Source organism: Triturus cristatus, chromosome 9, assembly GCF_964204655.1.
Source record: "Triturus cristatus chromosome 9, aTriCri1.1, whole genome shotgun sequence".
NCBI classification, from domain to species: domain Eukaryota; kingdom Metazoa; phylum Chordata; class Amphibia; order Caudata; family Salamandridae; genus Triturus; species Triturus cristatus.
The window spans coordinates 108,758,382-108,781,685 of NC_140592.1; the positions used below are offsets into that span (position 1 = coordinate 108,758,382).

The 23,304-nt window shown below is 46.9% G+C and overlaps 1 protein-coding gene across 1 annotated transcript in view; it reads left to right on the forward strand.

The window, feature by feature from the left end:
- The first annotated feature begins 745 nt into the window (after positions 1-745).
- Positions 746-23,304, forward strand: part of SUMF1 (sulfatase modifying factor 1) — a 287,292-nt gene continuing 264,733 nt past the window's right edge. The window contains exon 1 of the mRNA XM_085624512.1: positions 746-990. Coding sequence (XP_085480638.1) covers positions 766-990 — 225 coding nt within the window. The 5' untranslated portion in view covers positions 746-765. The remainder of the gene's footprint in view (positions 991-23,304) is intronic.

The window sequence follows — 23,304 nt, forward strand, 5'->3', positions numbered from 1 at the left end:
AATGCGTTCAAAAACCCAGCATACCGTGTGTGCTAGCTAATGGCTGAAGGTATGTAGGTTAAAAACGAAACGTACCTTTCTGGCATTCCCACAGTGGTATGTTGATTCCTCTGAGCTTTCAGATACTTATCGCAACAACGGACTTACGCCGAAAACCAGCTTGGGCTGTTGGTTCTTCTGTGGTTGTCTGTGTGCGCTGTGCAGAGAGGCCAAAGATTGGATGACCATGTACTCTGAACACCCTTTAACCCACAGACAGGCACTGCAAGAAACCTGCACTGCCTTGAGCCTGAACACCAGAGCTCTTCAACGTGGCCGTTATAAACACCTGGAGGCGACTTAGGTGAAAAGATGCACTGCACGAGAGCAATGCGCTGAACAAAAAAAACCGGCACAAACTCCTGTGCATTGCTAACACTCACACAGTGCAAGACTCACTAAAACGTGAAATATAAAAGTGAACTAAATGATCATCACTGATATGAATTACCTCAACGTGTTAATTGTTCAGAAATCATAAGTATTTTCCCAGTAAAGGGCATGAATAGAGGACCCGAATGGGACCTTTTTCAATGTCCATACTAAAATACCAGCGGGTCTGAGACCCGCAGGGACCGGCCACAGTTAAGGCTCAGTACAGTAAACGCGCGGTAAAAGCAAAGCTTTGTGCCACGTACAGCTGTGCTCCGAGCTTGATATAACAACTCCCGCGCTGCAGAGAGAGCCAACTCATACTTCCCTCAACCATGTGACCGAGCGTGTCACATGGCAGGAAAGATGGCTGCGCCCGGGGCCGGTGTGGTACTGCTCCCATTGCTGAGTCTGGGGCTCTTGCTTGTACTCGGACCCTTGCCCGGGGGCGCTTCCTGTGGCTGTCAAGGGGGGTCCAGGGAGCACGGAGGGGAGCCCAGCAAGCACGCGGCACACAGGTACTCCAGGGAGGCCAACGAGCCGCTCCGGGAGGAGCCGAGGAGGACGCCGCACTCTGAGGTGAGGGGAAGGTTTATTTGCGGCGGGGGGTCCGCAGGTCTGACTGATGGAGGGGGCACAGAGGGTAATGCTCTAGCTGTGGCAACCGTGCGGTCGAAACGCGTGGACATTTACTTTATGAGCAAGAATGGCACTTTGATAAAACAAAATACTCGATTGCCAATCAAACACCGCCCATAAAATGTGGACCACGCCCTCTTATGTTACGGATTAATTAATGTTGGCTCAGCTCCTAGAGGACTTCTTCTAAATAGAACAGCGCTAAACCATATAAAGAATAGGGAGCCGTATCACCTGTTTCAAAATTCTGGACTGACATCTTGTAATGTTGTCTCAATAATCACTCGAGACACGTGTGATCTTTCCGTTGTGTTTATTCGTATCTCACATGAGCAGTACTCCGAGGAGCGCCGGCCAACACTCTGTGCACTACGCTGCGACGCGCTAACTCTCCCCCGCTCCGCGCTCGCTCTGCGCGCGCATGCCGTCACCAGCGTGCCATGCCCGCGTCACGTCTGCGTGACGCGGTAACAACTAGACCGCTACATATCTCCCCCTTTTTCCAACCCAAGGATCAGTCACTTACAGTTCGCAGTCCAGTTCAAAGTCTTGGAACCTGGAGGGCCTTACAACTTGTCTTCCGCTCCTGGTCACTTTACCACTGTACCCTCGAGTCACTTGACTCTGTGTTTCCTCACGTTCTGTTCCTTCAGTCATCGCTCCTCCACTGTTCATATTACCTCTCGGTCTGTCCATCTCTGCCCCAGGGGTCTCACCCCCTTGATCTCCTACTTGCTCCTCTCCTGCCTCTGCTTCTTCCCTTTCTTCACTTCCGCTCACCTTATTCCCTTCATCCACGTCTTCCATGCTTTCACCTTCCGGTTCCCACTGTTCCCATCTCAATATCTTGTTGCACCGGGCCATGCGGTCCTGCGACCACACGTTCCCATCGCTGAGCAGGGCCGCTCTATCATACACTTCCTTGACCTGCATGGGCTTGCTGTACTTGCTGTCTCCTTTCCTTTGTAGGGTAGCCAATTTTACTCTCACCCATTCTCCTTCCACTAACTGAGTGTCCTTCACACTCCTCCTCTTGTTGTAGTTATTGGTGTAGATGGCTTGTGCCCTCTCCAGATTTGCTCTTACGACCGCCGGAGACCATTCACTGGTCACTACCTTCTCCTTCCAGATTCTGTTGTCATGCGTGAAAGGTTCCCGTCCTCTCAATATTTGAAACGGGCTGTAGCCCGTACTTGTGGGCGTTATACGGTAGGCCCATACCATATTCTCCACCGCTTTCTTCCAGTCTTTGTTACAGTTGATGGCCGCTTGTATGGCCCCCATCACCACCCTGTTAAATCGTTCCACCATACCGTTTCCTGCCGGATGGTAAATGGCCGTGTGCTTTACCGAGATGCCATTTCTCCCCATGAACTGTTTCCATTTTTCTGAGGTGAACTGGGGCCCATTGTCGCTTAAGATGGACTTGGGAATTCCCTCTCGGGTGAATGTCTCCGATAGGAACTCCAGGATGTTCTCCGTGTCCATGGATTCGCTCACTTTTATCTCTGGCCATTTGGAATAACGGTCGATGAGGACACACACATATTTCTGTACGCTCTGGTCATCCAGCACCGGTCCTAAAATGTCTATCGACAACTCTTCCCATGGGTTTGAGGGAGTGTCGAATTTCCCCAGTGCTGGGCGTAAGGGCCTCAACGTTTTGTCGGCCCCTTGGCATTGGGGACACTCTCTGACGTGTCTCTCTGCTCTCATGTCCATGCCTGGCCACCAGTAGTTCTGTTTCGATCTGGCTTTGAGTTTCCCAATGCCCAGGTGGCCTTCATGCAATAAGACCAGCAATTTGTTGATGAGGTTTGTGGGGGGGATTACTCTCTCTCCCCGGTAGATGAATATGCCCTCGTCTCCCACTGTCAGTTCTTCTCTCACCTCGTAGAAAGGTTTGAGGTTGGGTTTCACCTTTTTCTTATCAGGCCACCCTTGGGTGATGTGCACTTTTGCCTCCATCAGGTCAGCATCTTCTTCATAAGCTTCAGTCCACTCTTGTATGCTGATGATCTTCTCTTGGTCCTCTATGAGAGCCACCATCTCTCCTCTATCCGCTGGGTCTTCTTCTCCCGGCTCCATGGCCGCCGCTCGGCTCAGGTAGTCCGCCACTCGGTTCTTGTTTCCAGGGATGTACTCCACGTCGTATCTGAATTCCAACAATTTTTAGGGACATCTTCGATATCCTGGGTGTGGCGCTGGCGTGTCCGCATGACGTTAAAACCTTCACTAACGGCTTGTGGTCCGTTTTGAGCAGGAATCGGGTACCCCATAGGAACTGCCGGAACCTCGTCATGGCCCACACTACCGCCAACATCTCCTTCTCAATGACGCTGTACTTGCCTTCTGTCTCCGTCAGTGCTCTGGAGGCGAAACTTATTGTCTCCATGTCCCCACTTCCTCGGTCTTGCATAAGTACAGCGCCTAACCCCTTGTCACTGGCGTCCGTGATGAGTATGGTGGCGCCTTGTGGGTCGTACCCCTTGAGTGGTATTGCTTCCAGGATCCCCTTCTTGATGACTTCAAATTCCGCTTGGGCTTCCGGTGTCCATTGGAACACCGTGCTTTCTCTGGTCAGCCTCCTCAAGTTGTAGGTCTTGGATGCGAATTGTACCACAAACTTACTGTAGTACTCTGCCATCCCCAGGAATGATCTGACCTCCTCCTTGTTCTTGGGGGGCGGTGCTTCAACAATGGCTTTCACGTTCTCCTTCTTGGGTGTGATCCCCTGTTGCCCTATTTCGTGGCCCAAATAGGTCACTGATTGCAGTCCCAACCGGCATTTCGACCATTCCGCCGTGAGCCCTTTGGCTTCCAGTGTCCGTAATACCTTATCTAGTGTCCGGTCATGGTCCCTTCTATCTCTGCCCATCACTAGTATGTCGTCTTGGAAGTACTGTACGTCCTTGCAGTCTCTGAACAGTTGGTGCATCATCTTTTGGAAAACAGCCGCCGCCGAGGCTAGCCCGAACGGCATGCGACAAAATCTGTAGCACCCAAACGGGGTAATGAACGATGTGAGACTTTTGCTGTCCGGGTGTAGAGCTACCTGGTGGTAGGCTGATGTGAGGTCGATGGTGGAGTACCACTGGACTCCTCTGGTTCTCGCCAGCATCTCCTCTATCTTGGGAAGGGGAAATTTCTCCACCACTATGTTCTTGTTGAGTTCCCTCAAGTCCACACAGAGCCTGACCTTCCCGTTGGGTTTCATCACGACCACCAAAGGCGCCAGCCATTCGGCGCAGGTTATGGGTTCTATGATGCCCTTCTTCTCCAGATCTTGAAGTTCTGTCTGGACAGCTTCCCTCACTGCAATGGGCACATTCCTCACCTTATGTGCTACTGGTGTGGCTCCTTCCTTAAGTACTATTTTGTGTTGGAATTTCTCCATTTTTCCTACTGTGCCCCCAAACACCTTTGGGTAGTTCTTCTTCCATCGACCCATGTCCGGCCATTCCTCCTGGTCTGTGAGCAGGATCTGTTCCTTCCCCCCTGGGTCGAGTTTTATGCCCAGGTCGCCTTGGTCCAACCATCCCAGGACGGAGGGTCCTTTCTCGGCCACATACAGTTTGCACCACGCTGATCGGCCTCTGAACTCAAACAGTAGACGTCGGAAGCCTAGCATGGGAATGCGATCACCATTATATGTTACCGGTCGTATGTCTAGTTTCTCCAGCCCAGGGCCCAACTCCGTTTCGAATTGTTCTACCCACACTGCTCTCTGTATGATGGTAAATGGGGATCCGGTGTCTGCCACGACTGAAATTGTTATGCCGCCCATGGACATCTCTAGGACCGGTTTGGTTGATCTCTTGGCATCCACGCTCAATACCTGATCATATATACACAAGACTGTGACCACCTCTTCCTCCGTGGCTTCTTCCTGGTCTTCTGTGCTTTGGTCCATATATTTCACCACTCCTTTCTGCTGTTTCTTCCGACACACCTTCTCGTAGTGTCCCATGATACCGCAGTGCATGCATTTGGCTCTGAAGGCCGGGCAACGTCTGTCGTGGGCTTCGTGGGACCAACTTCCACACCTGTAGCATGTTTTCTTGTTCTCGCTGTCCGCTTGTTTCCCTTGCCATCTGCTGGTCCCTTTGGCCATGGGTGGTTTGGTTTTCTGGTCCCTGCGGTGATCTCCTTCTTGTATCCTGTTCACCATGGTTGGGGTGACCGTCTCTTTTCTGGTAGCATCGGCGCACCTCTTTGAGAGTTCTGCCCTCTTCACTATGACCATTACTTCTTTGAGTGTGGTGTCCCCACTCGCCCACAGCTTGTCTTGCACGTTTGCACTGGTGGTGTGCATGATCACCTGGTCTTTTATAAATTCGTCTTCCCACAGTGCGTACCTGCACGGGGCTGCTAGCTTCCTCAGTGCTGCTACATACTCTTCGATGGATTCCCCCACCTTTTGTTTCCTTTGCTGGAAGTTGTATCTATCTACTGAAACACAGACGGTGGGGCGGTATCGCTCATCCAGGTCCTCCACCGCGTGCGCATACACATCATCGTCTGTGTCTTCTCTCTTCGTGGGTACCAGACTCTTATATATCCTCAGTCCTTCTGGCCCTAGATTTAGTAGTAAGATACGTTTTTTTCTCTGAGGAGTGAATTTTTCTTCGTTCTCGTCCTCCAAGACCCCTATAAAATTGTCTATATATTCCTTCCAGTCCTCCCATTTCATCATTGGTACCCCGGGTTTCGTTAGGAATTGCACCGGTGCAATCGCATACCCTGCCGGGGAACTCATCTTTGCTTCCTTGGTGCTTGTTCCGTCGGTAGCTTTGTTCGGGGGGCTACCTGGGGTGTTGTCGTTGTTTCTTGCGTGCTTGATCCTCTGGGGGCTCTTGTCACTGGACCCCACTTCCTCCTCTTTGGTAGCCAGTGCAGCGCTCTCTGTGCTTGATTACGTGCGAAGGCGGCTCGTGTGCTTGTGGCGGTAGTGGACGGCGTCGTCCCTGTGGTCTGTATGCTGTTCGGGTACTGTACCGTGGCACTGCCACGCTCCTCGGTTGCTCTGTGCCTTGGAATCGACCTGCGCGGTCGGCTAGGGCGTGTCCCGTGACTCCCCCCACTCCAGGCGGCCTGTGCGGTGTTCTGTTTGGGCCTGATGGCCTGGTAACGTGTCTTCCTTCGACTCGTGGGGGCCACGTGGAGTGTTGCCCTCTGCTGTGCTTCCCGTCGGTCTGGTTTCCGTCCCGACCTCGTCGCCACTGTAATGTTGTCTCAATAATCACTCGAGACACGTGTGATCTTTCCGTTGTGTTTATTCGTATCTCACATGAGCAGTACTCCGAGGAGCGCCGGCCAACACTCTGTGCACTACGCTGCGACGCGCTAACTCTCCCCCGCTCCGCGCTCGCTCTGCGCGCGCATGCCGTCGCCAGCGTGCCATGCCCGCGTCACGTCTGCGTGACGCGGTAACAACTAGACCGCTACACATCTAACTTTATTCTATTGTAATAATTCTCTTTTTGTTGTTCAGTCTCACAAGTGTTTTCACTCACTGTTGATAGGGCACGCGCATAATTCACTCAGGATTGTCTTGGATATATTTTATCGAAAAAAATGTTATTTAGTCCACGATTGCCATGCAACGACATGTATGAATCGGATTTTCAGAATGAAGCGGTAATTGTTATGTAAGTGAACTTTATTGGTTGATCAACTGATGTGTGCGTGTGTTTTGATCTGTAGAAGTTAACAGAAGTGCGCAAACTATTGTATATGAGAGTCTGCTAGTCAAGATGTCTATCTTATCAGGGTCTTTCTTATTCTTGGGGAAGGTACAATCCTGTAACAGACCAGAATAAAACAAGTGTCGGTGTTCCAATCTGACGCTAGGTCCCTGATACACGCGTTCGTGCTCTGGACCAAGCCACACAGTATTATTATTATTATATATATCTTTACACATAGTGTTTTGTCAGTCAACAATAGTTCAAAGTTAAAAGACCTTTGTACTATCAATCAATCAAAGATATGTTTATTAGATCATAATCTTTAAACAGTACAAAACAGTTAGTATAATTTAAAATTTAATTCACATCAATCTCATAAACAGTTTTTCCAATTAGATATTCAGACCAAGTTAAAACCAGATTAAACTCCTCTCGACCTATATACATGTCAGTTAATAAATAAGACTCACTTCTATATTGTTGGGTCTATTCCCTACGGAATTATAAAACCGGTTCTAGACAAGATATAAAGATTTTCATTTTAAAATTCTAAAATATCAGTTCTAATTTAGTATAAAACTCTGTACTGCCTTTATGAACTTCCCCAAGGCGATTGCAATTTCTATGTTGGGCATTTCTGTAATAACATCGATCGCTTGTGCCCGGTTTCTTATGCCATATTTTACAAATATTGGACGTAGCCAAAGTTTGCGTTGCTCTAGGATAGTTAAACAATCCAACAGAATATGCACTAAGTCTACTTTTGTTCCCAGATTACATTTACAGCACCCTTTGGGATCGCGCATTTTATTTTTAATTCCTTTATTTATTATCCATGGGTTAATCCCAATACGGAACCTTAGGATCTCCTGTCTATACCATGGATTTGGTAAGATATCTAAATAAGGGAACCAATTTTCCTTTACCCAGGAGTTCATCATAAACTTTACTGATTTTTTCTTACTAAGGTATTCCTTGTCTGCCCTTTTAGATGCTTCTTGACCATTATACTTTAGCTCTTTTTTTGTGCATTCTATCTTGAGTAACGCTCCGCATAGGACCACTTTTGTACTCTCTGCGGCCTGTACTACTTTCTTACTACACCTTTTTGCCCAACTTAAATTACTTTGTTGAATCTCGTTACGGCACCAATATGCAATTTTTTTTTCCATTATCATTCTCCAGGCGTTTCCAAAATCTAATCGCTGCTACTCTCAGTATGTCGGCGGTCATGTTTTTTTTTTTTTTTACCATTACAGCTTCATATATAGCAAATGCTGTATAGCTATAATCTATTATTGGTATACTTCGTTTAGTGTGAAAACAAAAATGAAGAATTATGAAAGCATACACATTAAAATTACCATTATTGAAGATTTTATAATAAATGCATACTATAGTTACAATTCAACTGAATTAATGCATTGGAAAAAGATCGCAAGTGTTAAAGCAGTTCTGTATGATCCCAGTTCTGTCAGATTTACAAATGCCTGTTACACATACCATATTCCGACCTCATTAATTAAAAAATGTAAATAAATACTTTTGGCAACTGCTCCAGTTATACAAAGAAACAAAAAATTGCATTTGTTGTTAATCGATCAAGAAATTTGTAAAGCGCACTACTCACCCGTGAGGGTCTCAAGGTGCGGGGGGGGGGGTGTTCCAGGTCTTGGCGGCGAGGTGGGAGAATAATCTGCTGCCGGTGGTCGCTCTTCAGATGTGGGGGACGAGGGCGAGGTTGGCGGAGCAGAGCTGGCAGTTCGGGGTGTAGAAGGTGAGATATCTGTTGGGGTATGCTGGTCCGGTGTTGTGGAGTGCCTTGTGTGCATGGGTGAGGAGCTTGAAGGTGAGCCTCTTGTTGATGGGAAGCCAGTGCAGGTCTCACTACGTTTTGGGCCCTTGCCCGTGGCGGGTCCTTAGGCCTCCCACACGAGTGAGGCACCGTTTTTATCAGGAGACCCGGGGGAACGCTGGGTGGTAGGAAATTTGTGTCAGCCCGGTGATGCCACAACTTTCCCACACACAAATGTGTGAATTTTTCAGCTAAATTTGAGGTTTGCAGGGCATTCGGGGTAAGGAAATGTTGGGGGATCCACGCAAGCCATACCTCCCTGGAATCCCCCGGGTGTCTAGTTTTCAGAAATGTGTGGGTTTGGTAGGTTCCCCTAAGTGGCCGCCGACCACCGGGCCAAAAACCCAGGTGACCCCTCTTGCAAAACCAGGTCGTTTTGAGGTATGCAATTTTCATGTCGCCTCAATACGTTTTGGGCCCTTGCCTGTCGCGGGTACATGGGCCTCCCACACGAGTGAGGCACCGTTTTTATCGGGAGACCCGGGGGAACGCTGGGTGGTAGGAAATTTGTGTCCGCCCGGTGATGCCACAACTTTCCCACACAAAAATGTGTGAAAAAGGTGATTTTTTTCAGCTAAATTTGAGGTTTGCAGGGCATTCTGGGTAAGGAAACGTTGGGGGATCCACACAAGCCATACCTCCCTGGAATCCCCCGGGTGTCTAGTTTTCAAAAATGTATAGGGTTGCTAGGTTTCCCTAGGTGCCGGCAGAGCTATGGTTCAAAAACTACAGCTAGGCACTTTGCCAAAAAAGGGTCATTTTTCACAGCGAAATTGAGGTATGTCCACGTTGCTTTTTGCGCCGTTTCCTGTCGCGGGCACTAGGCCGACCCACACAAGTGAGGTACCATATTTCTCGTAGGACTTTGGGGAACGTGGGGTGGGTGGAAATTTGTGGATCCACGCAGATTCCAGAACTTTCCACCAGAGAAATGTGGAGAGAATGTGTTTTTGTTTGTCAATTTTTAACGTTTGCAAGGGATTCTGGGTAACAGACCATGGTGGGAGGCACTCAAGTCACCCTATCCTGGATTCCCCTGGGTGTCTAGTTTACAAAAATGTATAGGTTTGCTAGGTTTCCCTAGGTGCCGGCAGAGCTAGGGTTAAAAAACTACAGGTAGGAACTTGCTAAAAAAGGGTAATTTTGCAATGTGAAAATGTGGTGTGTTCACGTTGGGTTTTGAGCCATTTCCTGTCATGGGCACTATGCCTACCCCTACAAGTGAGGTACCATTTTTATTGGGAGACTTAGGGTAATTCAGATTTGTAAAGGAACTGTTATTACCTATTGACTTTCGATGCATTTCTGCCTTCCAAATGAAAGACATTGTGTAAAAAAGAAGTCATTCTAAAAAATGACTGATAATTCTCATGCTAGTATGAGTATTCCCAATTTTGGAAATGTGCAAATATCTACTGTTTCTAAACTCTATATTTTGTTCCCATTTCAGAAATACATAGGTGTCTTTCATACCGATTTTTCCATGTACACATTTTTACAGAATAATTACTATATACCCGGTACATAATAAAAAACCATTGCAAGTTGCTGCTCAGTTTTTGGCTCTGGGTTCGTCGGGTTCTTGGTGAACCTACAAGTCCTATATATCCCCACAACCAGTAATGTCCAGCGGATGTAACGGTATGTTGCTTTCAAAGAGCTGTCATAATTAGAAGAAATTACAGGTGAAAACGTTGACACAAAAGGCTTTTTTTTCCAACAAATTTTCAATTTATCCTATATTTAACTGTTAGTTTCTATAAAGAAACCTTGATGGATCTACACAAATGACCCCTTGCTGAATTCAAAATTTTGTCTACTTCTCTAAAATGTATAGCTTTCCAGGATCCATTATTGCTTTTGTACCCATTTCTACCATTAACTGGAAGGAGGTCGAAAGCACAAAAAATAGCAAAAATAGGCTATGTCCCAGCAAAATGCCAAAACTGTGTAAAAAATGTTGGGTTTCTGACAAAAATCTGGTATCCCCTAAAAGCTGGGAAAATGGTGATTTCAGCACCACAAACCCTTTTTTGATAACATTTGCAGGGGAAAAACCCAGATGCTTTCATTTGCAGCCAGTTTTTCCCATTTTTCCCCCCCAAAAATAAATTTTGCTGTATTTTGACTCATTTCTGTGACCCCTCCAGGGGAATCCACAAACCCGGAGTACCTTCAGAATCCCCATGATGTTGGAAGAAAAGGACCCAAATTTGGCGTGGATACCTTATGTGGTCAAAAAGTAACAGGGGCCTCAGCGCGCACTACCCCAAATAGCCAAAAAAGGGCGTGGCACAGGAGGGGGAAAAAGCCTGGCAGCGAAGGGGTTAAAAAGCCTTGAGGTGGATTTAAGACTACCAGCCTTAGCATTTGGTGCACCATTTAATTGTACCAGCCGTGTGCATCTCAGCAGATCTCCAGCACTTTTTATTTGACAAATTAAGCACCTAGTTTTATTATCCAGGAATTAATAAAATTAAAAGATATACAATACTTTCTTTTAAACATTAATTAAAAAATATAATTACTCACCATCACTAACATTTTTATTTTTTACTTTGCAGTAAACTTGGTTAAAGTGTACATAATTAATGAATTACAAAATATATTTTAAAAGATAAGTTAAAGTAAACATTTTTTTAAATTTAAGTGCATTATTGTAATTCTTTTTAACACTTTAAATGTAGAAATAATTTAACATTACACATATAAAATATCACTTGATCTTTGTCAGACTGAATTAAATGTATCATTAATTTCTATGATGTGTAAATTTTATTTCCTGCCTCCTTTGTTTTTTTTGGGAGTGTGTTGCAGTACCAGTGGTTGGCCATGTATGGTGTTGTGCTTACTTTAAGGCTACGCTGGAGTACATTTCATCCTGTTTTGACACTATTGTGGCTGTGGTAAATCTATAAGTGTATTTTGTGAATTAAACTGTTATGACTTTTTTTGTGGATGTGTGCTTTATATTAACCCCTCCTTCATTTTCCCTTTAATCCACCCCTTTTTTATAGCAATTATTCCCCACGTTCCGACTATTTCCCCGGTCCTTCCCATATTCACTGCAAAACTGTCTACTTGAGTGTACGAAGATCTACATACAGAAAAGATAGGGCAGGCAGAGGTGGAGATCTCTGGATTGAAGTTTGTGAACTGCATTTTGTAGTATGTGAAGTAGTACTACTGTTGTACTACTTTAAAAATTAAACAAAAAAACACAAATGTTTTGGCTGGTAGTGAAATGTGTCTGTCTGGCCCAGCTCACCACTGTGTTCACATTTAGTGCTGGTGCATGAGCAGACACTTTATCAATCTGCTCTACAACATGCGAAGTCCCAAATCTCTCATGCCCCAGGAGATCTCCCTGCACACGTGTCGATTTAGTCATTGAGTCCATTTGGGATCTGAAATTCAAAGATGCCTTGTGGCCTGCCAGCGGAAGCTTGAACTGCCCTGCCAGTAGTCCCTGCTGATGGTCCCTGCTGATGGTCCCTGCATCCCTAACATCCAGCAACAAAGGCATTCTAGAATGTTGCTTTGTTTGATGATGTCTGTTTGCGATTGATGTATTGTGGCATCAATCGGAGGATTGTCCATTTAAATTAGCCCTGGCATTGATCTCCAATGTTTGCTGGCTCTAATTCTGTAGAAGAGATTTAAGGTTCACCTTTTCATGGGCTTATTGCATTCACGCTACCTCATTGACTTCTTGGAGACTAATCCCTGACTCAAAGAGCGCAGAACGCATCTGCTCGCCTCATCCACAGAGCATTAGAATGGCTCCAAATACCAAACCACTGTATACTTGTGCCACAGCATCCTTCGGTAGGTAACATAGAATCTTAAAGTGGATGGAGAACAAAGGAACTCCAGTAGTCCATTCTGTAAACAAAAATCTTTAGGTCCAGCCAAGAATGTGAACCATTACTCCAGAACTCTGAAAATCGCCATGTTAATTATCTTTCAAAAAGGGACAAAACCATACTTCATAGGCATATTGGTTCCGCACAAATGTTGCAGAAAAAAAAGACACAGACCAGCTGGTTATTTAGTCCTTTGATATAGAATTGAACGTGCACTAGCCATGAAGAGACAAATGCATACATCGAATGGGGTTCCTGAGAACATTGCTAGGTGTCACAGCATCTTGATGTCATAATTATTCGTAAACTTGGCCATTCTTAGCATACCCCTTACTTCCTCGGTCATACACGCCTTCGTAGAAGATGCGCAACATCCTTGGAAGCATCTTTAGACAATCATTACTTGCCAGTCCATCAGATTGTCTTCTTTAATATTCTTCGTTCTTCAACACAGACTTATTGTTGTGCTTGATGTATATGGGGAAAATGCAATACATTTTTTAAAGCAAAATTCTGAAGTAGTTTAAATACACTAGAGACACATAATTTATCTGAAAATATTGTCTGCTCGGACTCAAATTCCCCCTAACTATTTTAAATGTAAATATGTAAAAGATGCACAGAATGGGATTTATTTTTATCCCAAATTCACATAAAATAGCCAGTACAATTAACTACAAATGTAAAGCACATGTTTAAGTGTATTTTGTTTGTAGTCAGTGTGCACTCTAGCAGAAACTACAAAAAATCATTTGGTAATGGGGCCTTTGGATTTCTTTAAAATTAACATTACCCACAGGTCCCGCTTGACCTCGACCCATTCATTACAAGTAAGATTATTATCTCACAGCAAAAGGATCAAATGATGGACGGAACGCTGAACAATGCAAATATTTACCCCCAGTCACAAAGATCTGGGTTTAATCCATCGTTCTTTTGCTCACCACGCCACCCCAGTTTGGACCCAGCCATATGCAAATCATTCTTGACTCTGTGCCTCATGGGAACAGTCCAGCCCAAACTGCCAAGCCAGGTCCTCCCTGAACCGGAAACAAGCATCATGGGACTAGTTTCGGGCTGGACTGTTCCCATTGGGTCCTGGGTGAAGACTGATTTGCATATGGCTGGGTTCAAACTAGAATGGCATGGGTAGTAAAAAACCGATAGATTTAGGCGTGGATCTATGTACTGGGGTGAATGTATGACATTGTTCTGCATTTAGTCCATCAATTGTTCTTTTTGCGTTTGTCTCGCCGAGTGGGAAGCGTATGCCCAGACGTGGGTCCCGTGCTCTCCTTGCCCCTGGAGTCAAGCTATCCAGACTGATGAGGGGGTGAAACCCTGAAACCGATCCTAGGATGCTTTTTTCTAGTCCAGGGAGGACCTGACCTGGCTTTTAGGGCTGGACTGTTCCCATTGGGCACAGAGTCAAGACTGATTTAAATATGGCTGGGTTCAAACTGGAATTGCATGGGGAGCTAAAAACTATGGATTTAGGCCCAGATCTCTGCGCTGGGGTGAATGTATGACATTGTTCTGCATTCTATCCATCAGTTGTTCTTTTTGAATTACTATCTCACCGGACAGAAGAAAAAAGAACAGAGGAATACTGGTATACTCTGTCCCACCTCCTTTTACTGGGGGGTACTTAAGTGGTACTTACACAGCATATCTCCTTTTTCTCTTTTTTTTTTCTTTTTGTTTTGCTGTCTGCCAGCAGAATGATGGGATGAGGAGATTGGCTCCTGTGGGCTGGGGTTACTGATGGTGTCTTTGCCGGCCGACATATTAGCTGGGCAGGGTTGTCAACTGGCGTGTCTCCTTGCATGCTGGGCTTGCGGCTAGACGTGCAGAGTGGTGATGTTTTCTTTTATGGGCATTTGGAATCCTGTTATTTACCGGTACAGTGTTTGAGAACGTGGAATTCGTTTTGCCTGACTTCCAGTTTGGACCTTCCGCAACTTCACATTCGCGCCATACAGGGAGGCGCGCATGCTATTCTCTCTGTAGTGCAACTGCTTCCTAAGTAAATGGCTTCTCCCTGCCTGCTGAGCTGGTGGTGAGACGTGCATGTCCAGCGCATGAACGCCACACTAGGAGTTTGCGCATGCGCGAGCCTGCATCGGCTTTATCGTGGTGATTCTGGCAATGATGAAGAGCCTTAAATACCAGCTTCAGGATAGAGTGCATCATGTCGATTTCGTTCTCTTTTTTTTTATTGCTGAGATATCTATGCTGCACATTCTACAACAGTATTTTGTGGTTATTCTTGGGGATTCTGTGCTTTTAGGATGGGGAAACCATTCCAAAAAGACGGGACATAATCTTCTTCGACGGATTCCTCTTCTTCTCCCCCAGTGCCAAAAAGACTCGGGGAGTGTGACAATTCCATGGTTTGGAGACTTTTTAAGGAAACTTTGTTGGAGATCGGTTCAGACCAAATGAGACCTAAAGGTTGCCTACCTGTAGGGGTCGGCGGGGGCTTCGGGGGAGGTCATGCAGGGCGGGGTTACTTACTTACACTCATGGAGGACTCGATATCTGCACTCTACCTTGACAGCTGATGAGGAGCACGGGTGGGTACAGGGCTGCGGAGGGTGGTCACTGCGGGGCCCCTTCTCTCGTGCAGAACACTGACAGGGGTTTGCCCGTTTATCCGGAGCTGGGACATTTCAGGCCATAGGGCCCGATGGACGGCGGTTGCTGCGGGCACACTGACTGGGGGGGGTGGGGGTAGAGGGGGGGGTGGGTGGGGGATATAGGGTAGGGACGTAGCAGAATGGATTTCTCCTGATGTGTATTTTGATGGGGGATTCCTAGTATGATGCTAACGTGTGTAATGTTGGTCCACAGGACTTTGGGTGTGAAAAAATCAATAAAAAATTTTTAACAAAAAAAAAAAGGTTGCCTGCCTGTAGGGTCTTCTCGGTCCTCGGGTCTGGAGGATATGTTGCCAGGGACTGAGCATCATAGGGGCAAATACATTGCGAGAGATCTGCTGCCTGACTTTATAAAACATGCAAAGTCTACAATGGGTTTTCTGGAGGATGAGGTGCTGGAAACATCAGTTGGGTCTCTCCTACGTCAGTTTCAGAGCTCTGCTCCCCTAATGTTTCCGTACATCTATACATTAATGAGGTCCTTAAAAGAGAGTGGAAGGACCTGGACAAAATTATGCTCCAAATTTATGGCCAAATTGTATCCTTTACACGATATGCAGTGGGATATTTCCAGATTCAATCCCTATCGATTTGTTTGTGGCCAGTTTGGTGGGACGAACATCTTTGGCGGAGGATGCTGTCATAAAAGATTCTGCGGACAAAAAGATTGATGCGTCCCTCCGGAAGCTGCATTCTGGTTTGCATTTCGCTTTGCAGGCTGAGATATATAGTACATATGTGGCACAGTCTCTGATCTTGGACATTAAGTCCTTGTACAGATCTAAAGAGGATTCATCTGATTGTTCATGTTTGCTGTAGCAAATCGAACGCCAAGTGGAGAACATGTCAGATGTTTCCTTTGATGTGGTAAAGGCCTTTTCCGGAGGGGCTTGTGTAGCGGCCCGACAGACCCTTGTCTTATAGGACTAGTGCACTGATTCAGCTCAAAAAGCATCAGGTTTCAAGTTGCTGTTCAAGGGGAATCTGTTGTTTGGGGGCAGAGCTGGAGGATAAGCTCCACACGTTATGCAAAGAAAAGAAACATTCTTCCTCCTTGAAACATACTGCTGCTGAGAATCGGCCTCTGAAACCCAAATCTCCATTCCATCAGTCCTCGGCGGCGTTTTCATGCCCTTCGTGGTTGGGACAAAGAAGCTAAGTCTCCCCAAAAACCTTGGTCCAGACTACATGGTTGAGGGTCAGGTGTGTGCGGTCGGCGTTGGGTCCAGTATTTTCTCCTAGCTTGGGAGGCATCTACTTCAGACGCCTGGGTGCTGGATTTCCAGAGAGAGGGATACAAGATTGAGTTTGTGGAACTGCCTTATTAGCCGGGAGTCTGTCCTAATCCGTGGCCATCCCTGATAGAGAAGAGGTTGGCTTTGGCTCAGGGCATCTTCTCCCATCGGCAGTAGGCGGTGATTCTGGAGGTTCCTTGGATGGAGAGGGGCAGGGGTTCCTATTCTATACTTTATCTTGTCGGAAAGTCTATGGGAGGGTTCAGGATAGTGTTGGACCTCAAGTTTGTTCAGTCCCTGCCGTTCAAGATGGAACCACTTCAGAGAGTGATTCCATTAGTAATCGAGGGTCAACTGATGTGCACCTTGGACCTTCAGGATGCATACTACCATATGCCGATTCGCTCAGTTCCAGCAGGAACTGAGGTTTTGTATCTAAGGAGACACATTATCGATTCAGGCCTCACGTCAGCGTCCAGAGGCTTCTCTACCGTGGTGGCATCAGTTTATCTGTTGGGCATTTGTCTGTATCTATACCTGGACAATTGGCTCCTTCGCCATCTCGCCATGGTCATGGGTTTCTGCTCAATCAGGGGAAATGTCAGTTGGTTCCATCCAGAGATCTGACTTTTATGGGACCAAGTTCCGTACGGATCTGAACAGGGTGGGAGGTCTCTGGCCTCGAGGAAAATGGGTTGTCTGTCCCTGCTGGTCTGTCAACGGTCGAGACTTCTGGGGCACATGGCTGCAGCGGAGTTTACAGTGCGTTGGGCCCGGTTTCATCTTCAACCTCTGTGAGTTCATCTACATTCATTCTGGGGCCCAAAGTCAAGGGATTTTGAACATGTGGTGCCAGTAACTGGAGAGGTTGTTAAGGTTCTGGTTTTGGGGACTCAGCAGGACTCTCTCTTCAAAGGCATGGAGTTGCAACCAGACCCACCCCTGGTTCTCACAAAGGATGTCAGTTTCTTTGGTTGGGGGGGCGGGGCCAGGCTGGGGGACAGGTCGCTGCATGCTCGGTGGTTTCTGCTGGAGAGAGCATACGACTCTTTACCGAGCTGTGGTGGGGTTTCCGGCTCCTTCTGGTGGGTCACAGTTTGGTGGTCCGTTCCAACAACCAGGTTATGGTGGCTTAACTAAATCATCAGAGGGGATCCTTTCCAGTTCCCTGAATGCTGTGGCTTCCCTGCTTTTTCATCGGGGAGTGGTTCGTTTACAGTCTCTGGTGGCGGTTCATATCGGGTGTGGAATATGGGATGGCAGACTCTCTCAGCCCGTTCTTTCAACCTTCCCAGGAATTGTCTCTAACGAGTGAGGTTTTTCTTCAGCTGTTCGAGAAGTTTGGTTTGCCTTTCCTTTACCTCTTTCCTTTGCGGCTCAATGCTTAAGTTCCCAGATTTCCCTAAGTGCGCAGGAGGGTGCCTGGGGGTGGAGGCGTTGACCCTCCCATGGCCGGATCACCTATTGTATGCTTTTCCCTCAATTCTGTTCATTCCCAAGTTTCTAGCTTGAAGCACGTGTTCTGGTGCTGATGGTTCCATTTTGGCCGCAGCCCTCTTGGTTCCCCAGGCTCAAGTTTCTGGCCATTCAGGCTCTGTGGATAATCCTGTGTTCTCCCTCTCCTCTCTGTTAGTCTCACTTCCTGTCTCTACAGAGTCTGTGTCTCTCTGTTTGGAATTTGAGAGGCGCAGGGTTTGCAGAGTAGGGGGTCTTTCTATACATTTAGCGAATGCTATCCAGCAGTCCCGCAAACCATCTACTTGTGAGTCCTACGAGAGGCATTGGGGTTGTTTTCAGTGCTGGTGTCATCCTCTTCAGCTGTCACCTCTTGATTGTAATTTGGAAGAGGTCCTACATTTATATGCCTGGTTTGGTGGCCTAGTGGACTAATGCTCCACTGTAGGGACCTGTGTTTGACCTCGTGGTCACAGGTTCAAATCCCGGCAAGTCCACTCAGCCCTTTCATCCTTCTAAGGTCAAATAAATGAGTTCCATTGAGTTGGGTAACAAACATTTGTTATTCAGCACCAAGATACCTGTTGCGGTGAACGTGCGCTTTAGCGGTTTCTTTTCTACTTGCCCAATGGGTGGCTATTAAGGCATTTCAGTCCCCTTGGGGGCTGACGTGAGGACTGGGTGCCGCAGTTGTTTCACAGCTTTTCTCTTTCTCACCCTTTGGTTTCCTTTGTGGGATTTGGTTTTGAAGGCCCTGGTTTCAGATCATTCTGAATCTTTGGATTGGGTCGACTTTAAGTTTGTGACTTTAAAGGTGGTGGTTTTGGTGGCCATAACCTCTGCCAGGCGCTTTGGTGAATTGGAGGGCTTTTTGCGAGGGTACCTTTTTTGACATTTTCTGATGATGGTGTCCTTCTATGTCTGGATTCCCCTTTTTTGCCAAAGGTTGCTTTCCAGTTTCACAACTCAGGAAGTGGCTCTTTCAGCTCTGTGTCCTGAGTCGGGAACTTCCATGGAGGACCAGGGATCTTTATTGGGCATAAAGCGAGCTTTTGTTAGTCTGCTTGGATAGGACTTAGTCTTTTAGGAAGACAGACTCTTTGTGATTGGTGCTTCGTCCTGGCGGGACAAGGCTTCCTTTTTCATCCATCAGTAGGTGGATCAAGCAGTTCATTTCTCTGTCATATTCTTTGTCAGGGTCTCTTCCTCCTGCGGAGGTTCAGAGGCGATCCACTCAGGAGATGGCTGCTACCTGATCGGAATTGAAAGAGGCTGTCCATCTCTGAGATTTTCAGGGCAGCTACATGGGTGTCCTCTAATACATTTACTAAGCATTACAGACTGCAGAATGTTTTGGGTGATAATTTTGGTTTGTGAGTCTTACATGTGGTTATTTCATGAAACCCGCCCTCTTTCCTCTGACTAAATTACTATAGGGTGCTGCAATCGGTGTTTGTGTATCCTTATGTGTTTTCTGCTTTCCTATGAATGCTGGGCTGCTCAGCTTGGGTATTCCCACTTCTATTGAATGGGTCAAGGACAAGGGGAACATGAGGGTAATGTCCTATTACTTACCGGTAATCTTCATTACTCCTGGTCCTGTTGTCCTCATCCCATTCACTACGTCCCTCCCTCCCAGACAGACTGCCTTTATTGGTGGGGACATGGTAGTTCAGGAGAAAGGCTGGGTAAGTACCACCCAGTAAGAGGGGGTGGGGCAGGGTATACCAGTATTCCTCTGTTCTTTTTTCTTCTGTCCGTTGAGATAGTAATTGTGAGAAGTTGGCCTGGTATATGCTGTCCACTAGTTCTAGTGGGCACCTTGCACCAGTCCAAACAACCCTTATTGATGATTAGGTTTAAGACAACCTTTATTGAAAGCTATCCTAGTGATAGCTATGGAGAGCAGCCTTCCGGCTAAGTCTCGAAGGAATGTAAAGCAGCTTGATTTACCAGATTATAACCTTCTAAATGACCAAATGAAAGGAGAACCACACAAGGTGTGTGTGTATGTATGTATGTATGTGTGTGTGTGTGTGTGTGTATATATATATATATATATATGTATTTATTACTAAACACTCTCTCTAACCTCTTTATGAGATTAGAGAGCAAGGCACACAATATTACAGTTCTAAAACAACAGTAAATAGTACAATATACAATGGGCCCGCAGGGGGAGACCAAACCATATATTAAAAAAGTGGTATAAGAACCACGACTTGACTAGACACAGTGCCTAGAGCACGTTGAATCACTGGAACCCCAAGGAACCACCCAAGGTAGTGACACAGGGGACCCACGGGGGATGCGTGCAGTGTGAGAACACAGCCATGAGCTCCGTACAATCCTGTGGGAAAGTCGCGGTTGGAATTTTAAAGATTATGGACACTTAGGAGAGGACTTGGAGCAAACCCTTTTAGACTTAGAAGGTTCTATGGCCAGCACCTATGTGAGCACCTGGGTACTCGTGTTACCTAACCTAGGGAAGCCGGGTGCATGGGTGTCAAATTGTGATGGGACTCTTCACTGTTTCAATGGTGAGTTGCAGCAAAGTGCTGCTGCTGTGGAAAGGAAAAGTGTTCAGTGTATTCCAAGCCTGGATCGAAGATGAGACAAACCTGAAAGCAGAGGGGACAGAGTCTGGGTCACTTGCCAGTGACCAGGGGCACGATAGACGAATGCCCACCGATGTCTGGTGTTTCAGGTGTGATGAGGTGAAGCTTGACTCCACTGCCACTGGGACCAAGAGACGTCAATGACGACCGCAGGCGAGCTGTCCCACGAAGGATGTCGAGTGCTGGGGGGGGTCGGTGTCTGGATTGGAGACCAACAAGCCTTGGCAACGGCAACCCACGCGGTGAGAGTAAAAAGGCTTTGGTGTAGACCAGCAAGGTCCTGTGGACTCCTCAAGCGATGGAGAGTAAGGGCATGTCTGGAGCAACAAGGTAAGCCCACTGAAAGTAAAAGTACACTTCTCAGGGACCTAAAAGTCAACGGACAAGGGATTGCGAAGGGACCTCAAGGGGAATCACTCAATACCAGTCCACGGGACACTCGAGGAGTGTAGTCCAGTAATCTTCAGTGGAATCACTGCTCGGGGTCTGGACTACAAGTAGCCCAAAGCACAGCCTCAGGGATCGCCAAAAAGCATATGCTGCTGCAAATGTTCACTGTGTCCAGGGGTTCGGGTTGCACGGTCCCCACGAGGGCTTTTGATCTCAGGTTTGCTGAGAGCCCGGATCGGCCTCGGGGAAGCTTGGAAACCCACCTCCTGTGTTGCAAAGTCTTCGGAGTCCTTCAGGAGCTGCGTAGTTGCAAACCGGACAGATGCGTCTTTGGTGCCTGCCTTGCTGGGTAGTAACTCCTTTACTCCAAGGGAGGTTCTTTGGTCATCCAACATCGTGTAGATAGTTGAAGTTCTGGGATTCTGTAGCAGAGTTTCGTCCAGATAAATCTAAAGCCCTGTAGTCTGGGGTTCCTACTTTATACCCAAGGAAGGGGTGGGACAAACTCTGGGGACCCACCTATGGGAGGGTCAGGATAGAGGGGTGGCTACACCCATGTCCTTTGTCCAGTTTCACACCAGAGCAGGGGCTGGTAGCCCCTGCTACCTGTTTGACCTGGACTATTCACAGGGACACCAAAGGTGCCCTCAGTGCACACTTCAAAGCACTCTCATAGTGCACCCACCCAGCCCCAATACACTAAAGCCTGTCTGGGAGGTTGTCACACCTCCCTGTGACAGGAAACCTATTGTCCTGCCGTCCCCTGCCGGAGTTTCGGCCAGCAGTAGGAGGGCAGACTCGTGTCTGTGGCTGGCAGCATCCATTTTGTGATGCCGGGCTTGCAAAGCTGGTACCGGGTGTACTGTGCTGTCACATTTCTCCCTCTAGTAGGGTGGAATCATACCTCCCAGTAGAGTTATGATTCCAAGATGTCTGACACCAAACACAACATGTTTCCATGCAGCCATTCCAAAGTTAGCATTTACCGCGAGGTTATAATGCTCTTAAGAGTATATGGTTTGGCTGCATCACAAACAACCCCGGAATAAAGGTTCCGAAGGCTGCAGAGGGGCTCTGCTCATGTATGGGCACCCTCTCACATAAAACCCAGCACCCTGCCTTCAGGATTGATAAGGCCTGCCGTAGGGGTGACTGATATGTTTATATGTGCAGTGATCTGGATAGATATAGCTAACCTATATCTAAGTAAGGGGTGCATACACCACCTTACACAGGCTGCTGTAGCAGACATGTTGTGTCATTTTGAATGGTCTTCCCAGGGGTGGCATAATGCATGCTGCAGCCCCTGAGAGGCCTCCGGGGTACCTATGCCCTGGGTATATAGTATACCATATACTAGGGACATATAAGGGTACCCCAAAATCCAATCTGGAGTGTACCTACGGTACTGGCAATCCATTTTAGGGAGATAGCAGATAGACTGGGGCCCTGATTAGCAGGATCCCAGTCGAACTAAGTCGAAAACCAGCAAAACACCAGGCAAAAAGTGGGGGTAACCATGCAGTCAGTTTCTACCTTCCTGCAGTAATCTCACTTGTAATGTTAAGGACGAGGACAACAGGACCAGGACTAATGAATATTGCCGTGAAGTAATAGGACATTCTCTTGCATACTGAGACGGTGTAGCAGCCATCTTGTTTGTAGATAGGTTGCTGATAACAGGCGTACACCTCGTAGTGTCAATCTCGATCGGGGTGCTTACTTTAAATACGCCCCTGCAACATTTAGACAACCAACAGCAGATATTGTATGCAACTTAAATTATAGATCATGCTGCACTTAATTTTCAATTGGGTCGGTGGCCTCAATTTTTTTTGTTTGGATGAGTGTGCTGTGAGTGATGCACTTCCTCTACTTTGTAAAGGGGGATCTCTTTTCATGTTGACAATCCAGCTGTTTCAGATGCCATTCAGTATTGGCCATGGGACAGTAAGGTATTCCTGTTATTGTGTTCTGGTATTGTGCCTTCGAGGGAACTTTCTCCCAGAGGGTGACTCTTTGGTAGCTGCCCAGAAATATACAGTTTGTTTTGTCAATGTTTTCTTTGGCTCACAGAAGCGGTTCTGTGGAAAAGTCTGCAAGTGCTGTACTTTGTCATCCTACCCTCACTTAAATGCATCATTTACCATACTTTTGTAAGTAAATATTCATCTCGGTTTCTTTTGGCTGTGTTTGTTATACAGTGCTGGAAGTTTGAGTGACCTATTTGAACTCTCTAGAAATCTTGGCCCATTTCCCTCACTCTGACACACACATTCACTTATGTATTAGCAGCTTCTCACAAAGTGATGGGCTTGTAGCTAACAACAGCGCCTGCTTCAGCGACTCAGGGTCATCAGTTGCCATGGCAGATTGGCGTAGATCTTTTCTTCCAGATGGCTATACTTTCTGCGATTTGCTTGTTGGCTCGGGAACTTTGGTGTCCAACTTTGCTCAATTCTGTGGCATGTGTGTGTATATATGT